The sequence below is a fragment of the Colletotrichum paranaense genome (genome assembly GCF_030867605.1).
Source record: "Colletotrichum paranaense strain IMI 384185 chromosome Unknown Scaffold_2.1, whole genome shotgun sequence".
In the NCBI taxonomy this organism is placed as follows: domain Eukaryota; kingdom Fungi; phylum Ascomycota; class Sordariomycetes; order Glomerellales; family Glomerellaceae; genus Colletotrichum; species Colletotrichum paranaense.
Genome location: NW_026848960.1, coordinates 3,942,331 through 3,960,892, shown reverse-complemented (window position 1 = coordinate 3,960,892; position 18,562 = coordinate 3,942,331). Strand labels below are relative to the sequence as shown.

The 18,562-nt window shown below is 52.8% G+C and overlaps 5 protein-coding genes across 5 annotated transcripts; all 5 read right to left on the bottom strand.

Annotated features, from left to right (window-relative positions):
• Window positions 1-87: 87 nt before the first annotated feature.
• Window positions 88-2,327, bottom strand: CPAR01_03228 (DnaJ domain-containing protein; the record flags this gene model as incomplete). The annotated part of the gene is made up of 3 exons (XM_060487515.1): window positions 88-251; window positions 307-1,897; window positions 1,986-2,327. 3 exons carry the CDS (start codon window positions 2,325-2,327, stop codon window positions 88-90), a joined length of 2,097 nt encoding a protein of 698 aa, XP_060354843.1.
• A 1,322-nt stretch (window positions 2,328-3,649) lies between these two features.
• On the bottom strand, window positions 3,650-4,754 carry CPAR01_03227 (uncharacterized protein; the record flags this gene model as incomplete). Its single annotated transcript, XM_060487514.1, has 2 exons — window positions 3,650-4,575; window positions 4,622-4,754. The coding sequence occupies 2 exons, from the start codon at window positions 4,752-4,754 to the stop codon at window positions 3,650-3,652; spliced, it is 1,059 nt and encodes a 352-aa protein (XP_060354842.1).
• Window positions 4,755-4,864: 110 nt separating this feature from the next.
• On the bottom strand, window positions 4,865-6,391 carry CPAR01_03226 (uncharacterized protein; the record flags this gene model as incomplete). The annotated part of the gene is made up of 2 exons (XM_060487513.1): window positions 4,865-6,135; window positions 6,229-6,391. The coding sequence occupies 2 exons, from the start codon at window positions 6,389-6,391 to the stop codon at window positions 4,865-4,867; spliced, it is 1,434 nt and encodes a 477-aa protein (XP_060354841.1).
• A 459-nt stretch (window positions 6,392-6,850) lies between these two features.
• Window positions 6,851-7,663, bottom strand: CPAR01_03225 (ATP synthase; the record flags this gene model as incomplete). Its single annotated transcript, XM_060487512.1, has 5 exons — window positions 6,851-6,883; window positions 6,947-7,125; window positions 7,201-7,354; window positions 7,467-7,496; window positions 7,574-7,663. 5 exons carry the CDS (start codon window positions 7,661-7,663, stop codon window positions 6,851-6,853), a joined length of 486 nt encoding a protein of 161 aa, XP_060354840.1.
• A 3,183-nt stretch (window positions 7,664-10,846) lies between these two features.
• CPAR01_03224 (uncharacterized protein) lies at window positions 10,847-11,517 on the bottom strand (the record flags this gene model as incomplete). Its single annotated transcript, XM_060487511.1, has 2 exons — window positions 10,847-10,884; window positions 11,220-11,517. 2 exons carry the CDS (start codon window positions 11,515-11,517, stop codon window positions 10,847-10,849), a joined length of 336 nt encoding a protein of 111 aa, XP_060354839.1.
• Between the last annotated feature and the right edge of the window lie 7,045 nt (window positions 11,518-18,562).

Below are 18,562 nucleotides of genomic sequence, written 5' to 3'. Positions count from 1 at the left end.
TAACGTTCTTCTTCTATCGCTTCGTACACATCAAGCTCTCCTCTACCCCGCCAACCAGCCCGCTCAGGCTCAAAAGGCCTCGTTGCTTCATGACTCATCCTCTGTATCGGTATTCGTCTCGCTCGTGTCGTCCTGAACATCGTCGTCCGTACCACTCTCCTCGTCCGAGTCATCGTCATCTTTCCTGCGGGGCTTGGTGGCGCCCGGTACGCTGCCGCCCTTGAGAGCCTGCATCTGACCGGCTATCGAGTCTGTTGATTGCTGTTAGTGTGTAGGACGGCTTGGGGGAGAGGAGGGAGTACTAACCTTCATCGGGCTCACTGATATCATCCTCGGCAACCATTGCTGCCGCCTTGTTTGCCTCCTCGACAACAAGCGTAACCTCCATCTTTGTATCGAATCCAACATAGCTGTCGCATACGACGTGCATAACGAATGTGTAGTGACCAGCCTGGGGAGGAGCGGCGAATTGAGCCTTGAGGGTTTGCATGTTGAAGGTGGGCTTGCCGTCGTCGCCAAAGATGGGCTGGTCGAACTGGGTGAAGGTGAAGGGGGGAACAGCCATCTTGCCCTGCTTAGAGTCGGTCAAGAAAACGTACCACTTGGGGGCGTGATCGCGGGCGAAGTAAGGAGCGTGGGCGAGAGGAGGCAGGATAGGCTTGTCGTCAACAGGGATAGGCTTGCCGTCGGGACCCTTGATAGTCTTCTTCTTGCGGCCAAGGTAGGCCTCAAGGTCGTCTTCGGCGGGGTCAATGTCTTCCAGGTCCAGCTCGTTGACCTCGGGCACATTTTCGCTGCCAGGCGGGATAATGCGGCCCTTGACAACGAGGGTAACGAGAGAGGAGGGGATGATGAATCGCTCGCCGGTAACCTTGAAGAAGGCCTTGGCAACGCGGAGCTGGGGCAGTTGTTGAGCGACATTGACGGCAGACTTGTACTGGGCCTCAGTAAGGAGGTTGTTGCGGACCACCAGGTTTCTGCGAAGCTCATCGGGCAGATCCATGAACTGCTGGAGGGAAATGTGAACCTTGGAGTCGCCTCCCTCGACCTGACGAACGATGTCCTGGGTGAAGTGAGGAAGCTGAAGGAGAGGAGAGGCCTTGGGCGGGAGAGCCTGGATAAGGTGCTGGCTGGTAGAGTATGCGGCCAGAATGGGACCAGTGTTACCGTACGCTTGGGCGATGGCAGAGAAGGATCGGGTGAGGGCGTGGGCGATGGGAGCAACTTCGTACTTTGCGCTGTCGAGGGCGGCGTCCTCGAGCTCGACACGGCCGAGGTAAGATCTCAGGAGAGCCAAAGCCTTGCGGCGCACCCCGCTGTCGAGGTCCTCGAGAGCTTGCTTGTCCTTTTGGGAGACACCAGCCTGTTCGGCGTTGGCCTGGAGCTTGGACTCGAGCTTGGAGAGGCCAGACTCGGCCTTGTCGCCCTTCAGAACAGTATCGAACTCCTTGCCACTGCTGAGGGCAGTAACAACGCCACCCTCGTCAACGTTCTCGTCATATGCGCGGAATAGGTTGTTGGCGCTCTCAAGAAGCACGCCATCCTTGGACATGCGCTGAGTTCCGTACCACCAGGAGCCAACCAGGTAAGGCAGGAGAACACCGAGGAGGAGTGTGTAGGCGAGAACAACGAACTTGCCGTTGCCGTCCGAGATGATGAACTGGGGGAGTGCAATACCGATGCTGAAGCTCTGCTTTCCGTCGGGGTGTCCATACTGGATGTAGTTGTTGCGGATCTCCTCGTCGGTGAGCGCTTGGTAGGCCTTTGAAATCTCGACGTAGGCGTTGTTGAGGGACTCGATGGTCTCGTTCTTGGCCGGGTCGGGCTTGACCTTGTCGGGGTGCAGTCTTCTTGAAAGCTGTTTGTAGACCTTCTTAATTGTCTTCTCGTCGGCAGACTAGACGCAACAGCGTGTCAGCACTATGTGGATGGGGTATGGAGGGGGAAAGAGACGGGCAGCCGGTGAGGTGAAGTGGTCAACATACGTCAGAGATACCGAGAATATCATATGGGTTCCAGATCTTTTGTGTGACGCTCTGTGTGTGGATAATGAGGTAGATCATGCCGGCCATGACGGCGAGGCCGATGAGGACGGCAATGACGCGCACGATGCGGCGCTGCTTCTTCTCGTGCGCTTTGCGCTGCTTGTCGATGAGGTCGACATGCTCGGGCTTAAAGTCGCTCTGGATGCGCGGGGCCTTTGCTTCAATGTCCTTGGAGGGGAAGACGAGGGTGTAGCCGAGCGGCAAGGTGATGATGCTGGTGATGGCGAGGATGAAGAAGGGGTAGAATTGCGCCTCGGCGTCGTACGAGTAGTCGGAACTCATCTTGACGGGCGCAGCGACGAGCTCTGGAGCTCTAGAGTGTCGGTGTCGGGTTGCTGTGTATGGTATGTGTTGGAGAGGTGGTCAGTCGTGAAGTCGAGATCCAAATCCGAGTGGGAGTCTTGCGCGCGGATCCGGACACGTCGCTGGACAGCTATGCAGCCCAGTTAAAAAAAGGTCTTAAAAGAGCGGGAGTGTGTCGTGCGCGGGTACACTTGAAGAAGTGTAGACGAGACCAAGAAGGGATATGAAAGGGGAAAAAGAAGAACAATTCAGAGACCGTCAAGGAATGGTGTCTGCCTCCGTCCGCTGATTGTTTCTTCCAGGTCGAGGTCGGGGACTTGGTTTGGGGTATGAAGTGGCCGCAATCTGCTGGCTTTGACCAAGTCACTTTCTTTTGACAATCGTGGCCTCGAAATAAACTGGTGCTTGTGCCTGCGCTGGTGGCTGCTTCTGCGGTGGTAGTTTCCGGAAGAGCGAGCAGGGGTTAACTAGTGGGTACCTTCCATTAGTGACAAAGGTACTTAGAGCCCTGGAGTTACTCAAGGCGCCACCTAACCTTAGGTAAGGTAAGGTAAGGTAGAACAAGAACACACTGGGGGAGGTCACTGTGTCCTGTCTTCGCTGGCTGCGTGCGCTGTGTGAATGGCAAAGTCCAATCTATTAGGTCAAATCACCTCAACGTCCGGCTGTCAGTGCGCGCCCTGGAAGAGCCCCACAGCTTCCAACCTTACAAACCTTGTCCGCCTTCTCCTTCCGCCTCCCACTCGTGCGACTACTCCAGCGCTGAGTGCTTCTGGGTTCCTTCTGATTCTGACACGGGGAAACGGCAAATGGAATATCTGTCCTTCCCCAAATTGGACCTTTTTACTCTCCGCCGGTCGGTTTGAGGCTTCTTTTCCCCCCTCAGTGTCTCTTTTAGCTTTTGGAGGTCTCCACTCTTCTTGCCGTACCGTACCGTGCTTACCTAATTCCCGTACAACCATCCCTCGGCGTCGCTAGTCCGAATCAGCGACGGTAAAACGGCCGGCCTGCAGACAACTGCTTGCTAGCTTCATGACGCTACCAATGTAATATTCAAACGGGAGGGAAGGGAAAATCATTAGAAGAGAATGGAACAAGAATAGACAGCGAATATCAACGGTGGTCGAGGAAGAATGGTTTCCAGCGACGTCTCCTAATACAGAACCGCGGTTGACGATATAGAAATGAAAGCAATTTATTGGTGTTTTCGCATCGGTTAATCCATGCTTCTATCATAATCCCGTGCCCTGCCCATCCGCTACGTACAAACAGCAATCCTAGTCTTTCTACACACCCTTGTTTCAAAGTCCGGAAGAGGCATGCGTCAAGTCAGTGTTGATGATCAAATCGTCTTTGCCTCTGAGATGCATGACAATGGTGAGCCCTTCGACTCCCAATTCGTAATCATCATCCTGACTGACGTTGACACCCACGTCCGCGTGCCCAGGCGTGTCGCGTCGTTCTCGAGAAACGACTTCCGCCTTCAACTCCCGCACCTCCGCTGTCAAATTCAGATATCTCTCCTTCCAAGAGCATGTATGGTTCGGTGGCATGATTGGTAGCGGACTGAATACCTCTACTTCGTCATCAAGAGATCGAGACAATCGCTCCACCAGCTCCACGCTGCCGTTGGCGCTGGCGTCTTCGACTTCGAACGTTTCCGAAGTAGAGTGAGTAGCCTCCAAATTTCGGGTGACTTGGCTCACAGTCTTTGATTCAGTCTTCGTCGTTGTCGATATCCTTGAGCTCGATCTCTGAGAGATCGATTTCTTCATCTCTTCGAGGCGCTTATGTCTCATTGCGTAAGCCTGATCCTCCTGAGCGACTTGCTCCGTCCTGCCAATTTCCTCCAGAGAGGCTTTGACAGCATTCGATGTACTGTTTCGCCCGTCGGCGGGAACACGCGGTGATGGTGTGTCGTGGCCACACGAGACGCAACTGTCTGCCCGCTTGCGATCGGCGTGATGTGTGCCGTGTCCCTCAGCAGACTCGGCTTCTGCGGCTGCAACTTTTCGAAGCTGAGATCTCCATGACTCAACATCAGCAGCCTTTTGTTCCTGAGCTTGCTGCGATATGTTCTCCTCTTTATGCACACGACGCAACGGTCTCTTCAGCCACGGAAGTGGCTCGTTTTGCACTTCATGGTTTGCCTCTTTGTGAACCTTCTTCAACTTTGGCCACTGGATAGACGCTCCGCCTGTTGGGGAACTGAGCTGCTCAAATTGACCTTGGACCAGGTAGCTGCTGCTCTTGGCACTCTCGGAGGAAATTACAGATGCCGGACTGATTGTCTTTGCGGCGGAATCTCGACTGCTGGGCGTCTTCATTTGGGGAGAGCTCTTGGTCTCCATTGCCGTCAGTCTGCTCGTCGTGCGATTCGACATCTGAGTAGGACTCTTCAGCCATGATGGAGAACGAGAGAGTCGTCCTCCGGCAAGAACAGACAGCGAATCTGAACCTCTCTTCTTGACTGGATCTACGTCAAAAGACTGGGACCTCTCGAGGCTATGGACGTCCTAGGCCCTGGCGCGCTCGCTGCTTTCGGCCATGGCCGCATCAAAACTGATCAACTTCTCGCGATTGGTATCAAGACCTTTGGTTCGGAACCGCGTCTGCTGTGCAAAGGGAGTAGTGTGTTGAGAGTTCTGCTTGCTTGCTGAAATTCCAGCGGAACCAGTGGCCAGGTGCTCCATGATGTGCTGTGCACGTCTGAGATCTTCAGCGTGATGGTACATTTGGTCAATCTTGTTCTGGACGGGATCCTCCAGCGGGAGATGTGGTCGCAGCGGCTCCGAGTCATCCATGCCAACTGAACTTTGCTGCTCGGCAATGCGTGCAATACTGTGGCGACCAGAGTGATGCCCGGCATGGGTGGCATTGCACCTTGGATTCCCGTAATCTCCGTGTGTCTCTGCAGTATTCAAGTCCGTTTGCCTAGGAACACAATCTGAGAGCCTCGATGCTTGTCCCGCGCCAACCGTCATGTCAGTGATCTGAGGTTCGGCCGTGGTGATCTTCGTCATCCTGTCGGCCAGTATGAAGGGGTTCTCATTGAGATTGACCGAGGTGGCTGGGGCCCTCTGATTCTTCTTCGATGTCTCTGTAGTTTCCAGGCTGGAGGATGACCGAATGTGCTCCTCTATTACCTTCGAAATATGATGTTGACTGGTTACAGCATTCCGATGACTACTCTCAGTATGCTCAAAGTCGATCGAGCCATCGTCCGGTATTTCGCTGGCACATTGTGGGCATACCGCATGGCCACACGTAGAGCAGAATGTGCGAGAAGTTACCTCTGCGCCGCAGGAATGGCATGTGTTGAGAACATGCCTGGGAATGCTGTTGGTTCCATCTCGGTGACGCGAAAAGTCCTCTTCTTCGTCGTCAGAGAGCCATCCCGACGGACGAGAGATGCCAAATTCTGCAAAGATATCCCGAGCATGGCGTTTCCGAATGGTCGAGGTTGTCATATCTGTTCCGCAAGAGTGAATGGAGGAAACGGAGTTGTTGGAAAAGTGTCGTGGCTTCTGCGGGCTTGATGAGGCAGAAATCGATGCCATTGGCATCTTTGGAGGCCGGTTGAGCGTCCTGCTCGGTCTTGCTCGAAGCCGACCGGTCGAAGCGGTTTGGCGAAGCTGCATAGAGTCTGGGTCGGCTACTCGTGGAGGAGTGAGGTACATTGACTTCCGCAGACGTAATGCAGGTATGGGGGCTTGACTGTTGCTTCTGGAGGCTTGCTCTGGACTCTGTCCAAAGAATGAGTGGTCTTGAGACGGCACCCTGGACTCTGCAGTTTGAGTGTTGCGCGTTGCTGGTCTCGCGAAGACCTTGTTGGTGCGTTGGCCCTAACCAGACCAAGTGCTCTCGCGTTCCCTCGCACCTAATGGTGATGGCTTGCGGCTCGTAACACGAGTAGAAGGCCGGCTTGAGAACTTCTGTCGTCGCGCGGATACAAGACCCTCTGGGATGTCACCGTCTTCGGGCTCGGCTGTGAAGACGTTGGCTCGGGGCGGGGAGAAATTATCAACGAAGGGATCCTCCATACTGAGAAACAATGGGTAAGGATTGAATAATACTGTATAATGTCGTGGGAAGTGGCAAATTGGTACTGTAATGGATGGGCCGTGGGGGGTTGAGAAACGATGCTCCTTGACGGGCGATGCGGAACATTTACCTAGGGAAGAGAATTTGCCTCGAGTGAGGTCAGGATAAGTAGTTTGAGATCAAAAGACGCAAGACAGGCAAGGGCCTCCTCGAATGGATAGCCGACAGGACCGACCTGGTCCCCAGTAGGCAACCTCGACCCATGTAGTCACTCCGTGGAAAGACCTTCTGGTAAATGACGTAGCATCCATGGCACACACGCAATGATGGGTTTTGACAGAGAAAGAGCGCTAGAAACGTCGCAAGTGGATTCAATTATGCGATGTTAGATAAAGTTAAGGGAATCCGGGTCTTGATGTACAACGTCATGTGTCTGCCACGACCTTCTTTTACACTCTCTATTTCAGGGCAGCCTGGAGGCTCTCAAGAACCTATGAATTATAATTAGCATCCCTACTGTACCGCTCGAGGGCCTTGTTTGGAAAATTACTCACCTCGACCTCAATCTTCGCCTCGGCGATCTCCAACTCGCTTCCACTGCCGCTGGCGACCTTCTGGGCCTCGGCAAGCTGGGACTTGACAGCCTCGGCGCTGAAGTCCTCAATGGGGTATCCCTCGGTGGCGTTGATGCTGAGAACAGAGTTGGGCTGGACAACGGCAAAGCCGCCGGACACTATAAACACAATCATCGTCAGTTTCCTGCCTTTCTCCTATCCCTTCGAAAAGCTCCATCTCGGTCGTAACGTACGGAAGAACTGCTTGCTGGGGCCGCTCTCCTCGACAACCTCGACCAGACCGGGCTTCAGCTGCTCAATGGCGGGAACGTGGTTGGCGAGGACACCCATCTCGCCGGAGTCGGCGGGGATGTTGACCTGGACGACATCCTGGGACTGGTAGATGGACTGCGTGTTGCGGCAATTAGCTCTGATCCTTCAATTGGCTTCCGCCTTGCATCCCCCTCGTATCGTCGTCTCGTCTCTCGTTCAATTGTTTCGGATATTATCGACTTCGTACCTGGTGAGGAAGGGACAAGCTCAGCTTGATCTGCAAATGGTCAGCGGGTACTCGGGATGCCTCCGGCTCGGAGGATGCAGGCTCGGGCTGCTTGCCTTGTCCGGGACGGCATCTGCGTAGGTTCTGCGCTGGAGGGGAGCGCGAAAGGCAGCAGGACGGGCTCGGAGGGCCGCGCGCGCGAAGCGGAAGGAGTTCATGATGGGCTGAGCTGGCAATGGGGATGTGTTGCTGGAGGCAGCTCGGGTGAGGTCGCAGGCAGGAATCTTTCGGCTGAGTCCATTCGCGATTCGGCTAGCGGGAGAAAATTTGGTCACGCCGTAAAGCACATGACCCGCAGTGCACGGAGCAGCCCCGATTCACTCCGTCAACCTGTTTGAACAGAGGAAAACGCATTGACGCAATCTTATTCCTCTATACCGCATATTACTTCAAAGAGTTTTAGGCCTCTGTTTAATGATATTTCATCAACATCGTGTCTTCCTCCTATAGCAAAATTTATGTTCTAGGTAGCTTCGAGCTGTATATAAGCGTGTGGTAAGCCAGCAATGTGATTTTTTAGTTTTCTTTAGAACGCAAGAAGTTTTCTGGATGAGTCCATCCGATCAATCGTTGCGTGCGACCATTCCGAATCCGAATCAATAAGACGCTGGCAATCTGGACTTTGTCGCGAGGATGCAACGCCCACGTATGGGGTACTACACCGAAACGTTCTGGCTCTCATTCTCGCTTGATCGCATTTTCCAGGCTGCCCTGACATCTCGTCTGAGTACTTCAATGCATTCGTAGCTTGATGATGAAATCGATGCGCTGCATGTGCCGATAGATAACCGTTGACCCAATGCCCTCCTACCTAGGTACGGTGATACGGTGATCATCATCCAGGTTCGGCACGATGAATCAGGACAAAGACTTCCCATCTCTCTGTGTATTCCACCCTTCCACACAATACAACACAAATGATGCCCATATAGGTCCCCTCAATTCCATTCCTACCACCAGGAAGGAGACGCCCGTCTAGGTCGATGGGTCAGGTCAAACTGGCTGGGAGGTGAAATGGTTTACGGTCAACAAATAATCAGAAACGCCCATAGCCTACTCGACGACAGGCTCCGAGGTCGAGTTCAGTTCCCAGCCTGAGCACCAGAAATATCCCAGCATGAGCACTAAGAGGTGTAGCCCCCAGTCCAGCACCGGGGGGAGGGGGGGGGTTGAACTCTTTTTGCCATCTTCATCTATTTTGCCAAATTGAGAATATCTTCCTTTATAGCATTCGGGTCTGTCCCTACTTCAATTCTATAATGTCAAATGCAACAACGGAAGTACATAAAATCGAGTAGTGACTCATAATATCGAACCTATTACCTGTTCTCGGATCTTTGTCTCGGCCGAGTTGCTCCAGCCCTACTGGAAAGAAGTATTTGCTCCTACGCAATCACAGTAGCATGCGGCATTGAATAATTCGAGGCATATATAATGTGGCATATCGAGTGGTGTCAAGGCAGTAGTCTTCAGGCAGCCGCAACAGTGAGAAAAGGTCTCATCCCTCCTGCCTCACGACCGTGATTCAACATTCTCCCTGAGCACCATACTCTGCAGCATGATTATGGCCAATACTCGAGATCAATCAAACTTTAAATGCTGTCAGTCTGAACTGGGAGACACGAGGCGCTTATGGCCAAACCTAGTTCTGGCCTGTTGTCTTCTATGCCATAAATCGATGGTGCCGGTTTTACAGGAATCACGTAGACAGAGACAGGTTGATCTTACTTCATTGATTTGGATGACACCATGAGTGAGTTCCTGCAACTACTCTGGAGCTTCTTCCAATGAAAACCGTGCATCGAAACCAAACGAGTCTTACAAAATTGAATGTTGAACTTAGCGATGATTGGCTTTAAAGGTATTGGCGAAGGTCATCCGTCACTGGCATGATCAGCACAAACATATGTATAGCATCCTCCCATTGTGACTTCTCGAAGAATTTTATCTTACTCGGTCATTTAGCTGCTCCTCGTCTGCATTGTCTAGTCGTCATAGTAGCGGTGGTCCAACTCGCAGATAGCCTTTATATCTGTCGCAATCCTATCATGACATAGCCTCCAGGTAATGGTGTTCTCCATGTCAACAAACGCCAGTCTAGTTTGATCTTGTATTTCACGAAGGCTGCGTTTAACCTAGACTTGGCCAACTTAGCGGTCTATACAACTAGGTTTCTGGTAAATGTTACTTCAGGTTACCTCAAGATAGTTTCAGATCGCTTCTGCGGATTCTTACATGAGGTATCGAACTGGCAGTCAATTTCCATAGGATTCTGCTAGATACCAAGCTCGTTTAGCTCTCAGTGTCCTTCAGAATCTTCCACAAGGCTTTTATATTGTGAAGTAAGTGACGCGGTAGTTGCGGCCATTGCTGATGTAGTGTATGGCTGCCATACACAGCCTGTCCGCTAAAACCATCGTGTGAGTATTTCCCTTTATGAGACGTAGTCGTTCACCACTCCTCCTCATCACGTGTCGCAAATTGTACTCACATATCTTGCGAAAAAGATATACAACGAATCCAAGACTTCGACACGGGGCCATCAAAAGCAGCTTCCTCAAGTTGAGCAGTGCCAACATCCCTCACAACTCACGCAAACAACAAGACTGATGTCTCAGCCAGTCGAAGAAATGAATATCTTTATCACGCATACATCGGTCGCAGTGCCTTATTTCTGGAAAAGAGATAGTTACTAGTGAGTTGCCAGGTTCGAGATTCCAAGGGCCTTGCTGCAGGCCAGCCAGATGTCCCTCGTCTGTGACCGTACCTCGACGACTCGCAAGGCCATGTGAGCTACACCAAGTCGATTCTCCAACGCAACGAACACCACTGGTCTCGAAAGCAATGCCGTCTACTTTGCATTCAATTACATGTCATCTTTAGCACGATACAAGAAGCGAACTAAGGAAAAAAATCCGGTACATGAACTGAGATAATTAGCAAATCCTGCTTCACGGCGTCTTGTTCCATGGTAGGAGAACTTCATGCTCATTCACCAAATCCCCGTCAGCAGCATGCAAACCTCTATGTCAGCTATCTAGAAAGTCTCATAGCCATGGGTATAGCTAGATGGTAGCTGTTTCCGCGTGGAGTGCTGTCGTCCTCCCACTCCTAGACGACTGAATTTACTTTATATCATGCGGGCAACTACTCCGGCGTGCTCTGCCAACGTTGGAGAGAACTTCTGGCAAAGGGGCTCTGGCTGATGGACCACTTGGAATGAGTAACATGCCAATATCGTTTGTTCTTGAGCCTGGCATCAAAGTCGATGGAACGTCTTCGCTCAGCATGCCCATCAACACGTAAGCAGAGGAAAACATAACCACCAAACCACACGTGAATCACATCTCGTCACATTTCACTCGGCCAGTCAGCTTACCTACACAGACTCACATGTCCAACCTCATGATTGATTCTGTACTCACCTGCCTCGCCCATAGGCAAGCAGCAAAATATGACATACGACCTCCACGTAACAAACCGATATCTGACGATACACGACATGCCACACGAAAATGATAGTCCAAGCAGGCAACTGACTCGACAAGTCCCGGATCAACATCAATAATCGAACTTGGCCGTCGACCTCTTCACGTTCCTATCCCTTCGCGATGGACAGTGGCTGGCATACATCGCTTAGCCTCATGCAAGGCAACAAGATTGACATGGTCCTGCCGCACCACTCGTGACCGTCGATCACCAAGCAAATCGTACCGTCAATCACTTCCACATACAAACCGTTTCGACTTATGCCATCACGGCCATCAAACCACACCCGGTAACCGCCACGTTCCGACGCTGTCCAAATGGGATCAATGATCACCGCGTCGCTGAGGATCTTTACTCTACGTAACTTGGATAGACTTTTGGCCAAAATACCATGTCCATCAAAGATGGCGAATCTACAAAGAACGTAACAAATGTACCGAAATTCTCCGACATAGGAACGAGATACCTTAGGTGCTTGGCAGTGCCACTTGGCGACAGCATCCGCCTCCTTGAAACGAAACATCCTTCAATGCCCTCAATGATCGACACAGAAAAGGACACCCAAAAAGGACAAAAGAAGATGGACAGCGATCTACATTTTCGAGGAGCACCAGCCACACACGCACACTCATGCTGAACCTTGAAACCGGGGAAGCCGTCATCGGAGCAAGGCGAACGAGGCGAACCCTCCCTCGGCCGATGGCGCTCCCGACTCCGTTTCCTCATTCCCATGGGAGATATCCCTCCCCGAAACCCATGGAGGAAGTAAAGATCCGCGGCTCATGAAACCTCACCTCTGGGCTCACAAGGCACAGGAAAGAAAAGAGGGAACCCTTCACGCTTCAATCATTCGTGACTCGCCAACCTTTACTACGACCGAGCTTCCGGGCGCCGAGAACCGAGGAAAGATGATGGTGTGTATATGCGCCAGGGACGAGGATTTAACACCAGTTGAGCCTCATGGCATTTTCGACAACCACCGACGGCAGCGACGGCACACAAAGTTGAAAGGCTTTCTGCCTTTCCCCCAGCAACCATGTAGTCGAGATTCTTCCCTTGAACATTCTGGAAGCAACCGAGACGAGAAAGAAAGGTCGACGAGATCAGATGAAGGCGAGGCATGTGTCATTGCCCATGCCTCAAAAGCCCGTGGACCAGGTGACTCGATGCCTAATGACGATTGGGCAGCCTCTCACGAGAAGCCCAAACAGTTCGCTCTCGTCTCGTCAAGCTTTCTTCTGTTCTTTTCTTCTCTTCCCCTCGGGAACGAGATTTCAGAAACGTTCATGCGAAACGCCCAGCAAGGGGGTATCGAGGCCAACTCCCATTCGCGATTGAACAGTAGCAGGTGCTAGGAAGACGAGGGCCTCATGCTTCACTTTTCGCCCTCCAGCATCGAGAGGCCGTGACAATCACTTCTTCCGTTCTTCCGTGCCTCCTTGCCTCTGTTGAGTGAACCGAACTTCCAAGGACCCTGAAATCTAAATCAACCACACCACAATCCTCACAAATGCAGGCAAACTTTCCCGGCATCGGATTGCCACGGCCCAAAAGGAAAAGACCTGAGACGTCTTGACCTCTCTCCCTTTGGAGGGTGTGTACTTTCCCAAAGTCTCGAGCTTACAAGAGTCAATTGCTCCCTCCAAGCCCCTTGGAGTACGAAAGCCAACAGAAAAAAGCCACAAGCACAGACGTAGAAGGGTACCGGTAGAAGCGTGCCTCGACAGGAATCTAGCGTGTTAACAAGCTCGCGAGTCGGCTAAGCTCGTAAGCAAAATACACAACAACAAATCTCGTCGGAGCGGTGACCGGCGCTGTCAGATGAAAATGTGGCTGGCTCATGGCGAGAGGAGTAGTGTGGAATTCAGGCCCAGCTTCAGCCCCTACTCCTTCATCCTTCCCCAGGCTGCCAAATAACCACCACCACTACCATAGAGGGGGATCCAGTCTAGGAGTAGTAGGTCTGGAGTTTCCCAATCCGGTCTCCCGAGAACAGCTCCTTCTCCACCACCAGTTCAATCCAGTCATTCCGGCGGTGAAGGAGCAAGAAGGAGGGTGTGTGGTGTGGTGAAGCGTATACTAGAAGGGGGAGAACCGCTACCGCTAGTCCGGCAGACCTTCCATCTTCTTCACGTCTCCAGTATGTCGGAGCTTTCTCCTTTGGTGCGTTTGGTTTTGTCGCAGAAGGGGGGGAGGAAGCAGATGGAGGGGGGAAATCACCGCTCTTCCTGTTCTGAAGATGTCCAGTAGCGTAGCTCCTTTTGAAGATGGTTGGCTTCAACCTTTGCCAAGGATTTGGGTTTCCCACGCACCGAGAGTTGGGTGATCGTCGCAAATCGTCGCGTGGCGCTTGCAACCCCCCCCCCCCCTTTGAACTCTGACCGCCCACGGGGCAAGGACGAGCTTCAAAGAGCTCTCGTCACATTTTCATGTGTCAAGGAAGCTCTTCACACACCAAAAGCTATGTGTTCCCCAGGTGTGGTTACCTCGCACTAGGAAAAGTAGTTTGACGACACCGAGGAAGGGAAGAACACACACCCAAAACCTTGGAACGTTGATGGAATACTGCACTAGCAGACGAGAGTAAAGCAGAGAAACAGAGTGCCGGTAGTTCCTACTGGAGAAGCTTACACTGCAACTCTAATGAAATGGCACTATGCTAACATTCCGTACTATCCTTCGTGCCTTCTTTGCTTTGCTAGCCTGCTGCCTTGCCCCCGCGGGAGAAGCAGTCAAGCAGTGAGCTTGACGACACGAGTGCATAAGCTTAGCAGAAGTGGCAGAATCATTGAATCCCCCAATCGATCGATCAACGACGGCAGGAGGAGGGGGACTTTGTGACTGATTGGCCCCGCGATTCGAGAACCTGTCGATCTCTCGTCTTGCGTGTCTCTTCTTGTCCCCTGGCGACCTTGTTCATATCTATGCACTCTGCATGCCACCTTGCTGAGCACTTGGATTCGAGCGAGAGCAATGGAGGGGGATGGGGGCGGGAGACGAATTTCCAACGCTACGCGCCGCTACCGCGTGAAGAAAAGTCAACGTTTGGAGATGGGACAGTTGTGCGGCGTCGCAATCACTCCGTTCCTCCTCCCCCTCGCTCGTCCCAGAATGCGGGGTATTTCTTTCGAATAACCCGACCGACCTTCCGACAGGAATCTGACAGGGGATGGAAGCAGATCTGGGATTCGACGCGGGGGTTTTCTGCCTGTCTACTGCGTCTTCGAATCTCTAATGGCCCTTTGCGAGCCTGCAGGCTCGTTGATTAAACCTGTCAGAGGAAGCCACTTGGAAAGAAGGGGATACTGGAAAAAAGGGGGTCACGACAACTCACGCGCATGCGGCCTGAGTTGAGGAGAACTACATACTCCGTTAAACACCTCACATTTGACATCCCACGCTTTCGTGGCCGGGGTTCTTACCTTACTATGACCACGGACACGCCAGGGAAGCCCGACACAAGTGCGTCTATCGTGCTGTCGTCAACACCCTAAGCACATGCAGTGACGAAATCTCCCGCGCCGCCGCCGTGCTAGCCATGACCAGAGTTTGGGGTTCACCGTTCAGGAAAGCTCACCTACAAGTGTAGACTTGTAGTTCTAACCAACTTAATGAAGCCCTGATGATGAATGGCATCGGCATGACGATTGCCCACTTACAAGTCCTCCGAAGGTTGTTCCCCCCACCTCGGAGGATGGAGGAGAGAGGGGCAGCAAGCAAACAAGGCCGTTCCCAGCCAAGCACGAAATGAGAGGAGGTGCCGTAAATGCCATGTAATCACCGCTCCTCCTCGTCCTTCATTAGTGTACTCTGTGTTCGCAATCCTTACTAGCGATAAATCTTGCTTTTCTGCTCGCGCTTGTCGAGCGCCCGCTGGCATACTCTCCCCACATCGAAAGAGCCCACCTTAAAGCTGGGCGAGCGTAGATGAAAGCGTGGGGAGCACCGAGAGGAGGGCGGGAAAAACATGGGGGGTTGATCAACATCACGGCCGGCTCGGCATTGGGCAAAGATTCAAGAACAGAGCTGGGAGACAGAGAGAATCTCCAGAGTCCGCGAGTCCGCTCGGCCCAAAAGACCAAGACGGCATCCCGGGAGGTCCGCTGGAAAATCGAAACTTATTCGTTCTCGACATCTCTCGATAACGAATGAACGCCTCTCTTCATGTTATAGTCGGGTTCCAATGCCAAGAAGTCGATGCCTCACTTTGCTGTATGAAAATGAAATGCTCTTCTCTTCTTTGTTGCTTTGGGAGAGGGAGTCGGGGCCCCGTTGTATGAAGTCTTGTCGCGCGAGGACCAAAGAGGTCAACTCGGAGACCGTTGGATCTCTTGGCAGTGGTGTCCGAGTGCCAGATCTCTTCCTTCGCCCTCTTACCTCCTCGAGATCCTCTCTCACCCAAATATCTCTGTGCTGCCTCCCGAAGTCTCAAACACATGCAGACATGCTAAGAGGCCGTAATCGGTCTAGGGCGGAAACGAGGGTCGCGCGGACGGGCCATTCTCGCGATGCCCGCGCAGGTCTGGGGCATCCACTCAAGAGGCCGCATCTGCAAGTTTCCGCATTGGACACTTTCACCTTCACTTCCTCTTCGCCGGGCCACCTCTTTGCTGTGCACCTTGCGATGCCAAGGAGTCGCAGCACGAAGAATAAGCAGTCGCAGAGTATTGGCTGCCGTCATGCTGCATGCCAATACTCCAAGGCTGAGTAGTTGAGCTTGAGCTTGAGCTTGAGTCTGAGCTTGCATCATTGAACAAAAGATGGAACGCATGACCACGGGATATCTCTCGCATTGAGATCCTGCATGCCAGCGGCTCGCCGGCAAGGTACAGCTGCATTTCAACGTAAACAGCTGCAGGCAGGGAGAAGCTCAGCGGACGCTCGGCTTATGATATAATCAATGTCACAAGTTTCCCTGGGCGGTTGATGGCGGCGCCTCCAGTGACCCGAGACTTGGCAACCAGCGATGCGCCGGGCGAGTCAGGAAAAGGAATGGTCCGGGATAGTGGCTGTCGAATCGAAGCTTGTTTTCTGATGATGGGCGGTGGGCTTACAGGAGGAGTAGCCACTCTCGTGGAAACGAAGGAGTCTCTTCTCCTCTTCTCAAGATTGGTCGACCTTCCTTAAGAGAAAACGACACAAGCTAAAAGACAAGGATTTGCATGTGGAAGCACAGCCCGCCGACTGTCGGACGAAGCAGCTAGCAGCGCCTTGCATGTCCACCATCAAACGATGAAAGGGAAACCAACTTGCACCGCCATTGCCCAGTGCGAGAAAACCGGAAAAGGACAAATGTAAACCAAAAGAGCGCTATTAAAAGCGTCGATGGAGATTTGTTCTGTTTCGAAGGTTTGGGAAAGATGAAGCCACCAACTATAGCAATGGCTCCAGTTTCTTGGTGTTGATGGGCGCGGCCGGCACCAAGGGTTCACTCTAAATGGTGCGCAACGACAACAACGGGCGCCGCCGCCGTATTTTTGGTCTCTCGTCTCCATGGCTGGTAAATGCCATTGGCAGCGCGTATTGGCTGCATGGAGATCTAAAGGGCTGAGCTGCCTGAGCTACATTGCCATCGGAGACGGCTCTAACGGTCCTGTCCCCAGCACCAAGGCCCCATTCCGTCTGATGTTCGCGGCGGGTTGCCTGTACGTGACATGGAGCGAACTAGGAAGCAAATAGTTCAAGTGCGTTCTTTTGGTGTTCCTCTGGAGGGATATCCCTCTGTACATTAAAAGTGCTCAAGAGGAGGCAGGAAAACGCAGTGTAAGCGAAGAGGGTGCAGGTTACAACTTGCGGGTAGCGGGTGTACCTGAAGGTCAAAGACGAGGATGGCTAGTCTTTGCAGTCGGACTGAGCGCTGGGGAAAGGAGGAAAATGTCTCATTTTGATGGACTGCTTCTACGCAAAACCAATGAGTGGCTCCTGCGGGCATACGGGGGGAAAAATAGAAGGGACGTCGAGTCAAGGCACTGCGTTTGGGGTTGCATGTTGTTGATGGTATTCTTCCTCGGTAAGAACGGGGCAATAATATTATTGACACAACGGCATTCCGTGAATAGAACAGAACGGAGCCAAGCGAAAGACTTGATGGAAACAAACGACAGACGAGTTTGTTTGGGGCGCTTTTGGGGGGCCTGGAGACTGGAGTCACTTGACTGGCCACAGGGCAGGGTAGGTCAGGGCATAATGAATGAAGGCTGGGCAGAGAATGTGTCAAGGTGAAAGCATGAGCTGGAGATTGACGAGTTGGAGCGTGGGATTCTCGACACAGGAATGGAATGAGACTCGTGGAAAATGGGCCAAGGAAAATCGACGGCTGCCTCACGAGGACACCGACAAGACAAGACAGCTGCTGCTGCATCTGCAACACAGGCGGCTCTATTCGTATGGGTGTCAAGGAAAAGCCTGAGGGGGGGTGGTGTGGGGGTTGACTAGTTGGGAGAGAAAGACGCTGAGACTCTCGCTGGAGAGACTGAAGACTGACATTCGAAAAGCTGCTCTGCTCTGAGTGGACGGATCGCGGATGATGACCGTGACTGTGCGGAGTGGTGAGTCGGTGATTTGACGGTGTACCTCAGTAGACGTTTGGGGCCCGGAAAGAAACTTGAGAAGATGACTGGAGAGAAAGAGTTAGCTCCCGAGACTTAGACCCAGGTGAACCAGCGGTGACCTGCGTGTCATACGAACAAGATATGGCAGACGCAAGTCACTTTTTGATGAAATGAGACAAGGCCAGGGAGGGTGGGTAGGATGATGGTTGGTCAGACGGTAGTGTGTTCTGTACTTTGCAGAGGGCAGCGGCCAGCGGGCTTTGAGCAATTAGGGAATTGCAGATGCGAGATTTCGAGATGGCGCGCGGGATCCGTTTCTTCCTTTCCCTTCCTCTTCCTCTTCGGCCCTAGCAGGGGAGGCCGGCGTGGCTGCTAGCTTAGTTGCATCCCCTTCCTTGGCCCTTGCCGATGCCAGCTTTGATTCTTACGGAGTAGACTATTTCGCAAGTGCTCCTCTATGCGTATTTGCCTTGAAAAAGCGGTTAGCAGAGTGATTTGAGCAAAGTGTGGATGTTTTGACGAGACAGATGCAGCCACTGGGAGGGCCAGCAATGGTCACCCACCAGCGGTGGAGAGACTCGAGAGAGCACTGGCCAGCGGGCGAGAGCCGACGAGGACCACAGCCATGCCATTTTCGTCGTGATTGTCGATTGAAGGTCGATGGGAGGACAGGGGCAGGGTGCTCGGCGTGGGTTGAGAAGCCAGGACTCAGGGAGTTCCGTCGGGGCTGGGGGGATGTTGAATGAGGTACGTATTCGTGCAACGGAGTATCCATAACTGCGAATCGGTACGTTCACGTACGTACCATGCATGGGTGGACGGATGGGGGCAATCGGGTGTTTGACGGTTATTCGTCGCAGAATTTCTGACCAATAAGATGATGGGAGGGTACAGTCTGACAGTGTGGAATTCCTTTCGTCTGAGGTCTCCGGGCCCCACTCGGCTAGCTCCGTTTTCGGCGCGAAGCTTGAACTTGCTTGGCGCGGTACCCGAGGCAAGGCGAGAAAAGTGCCGCAG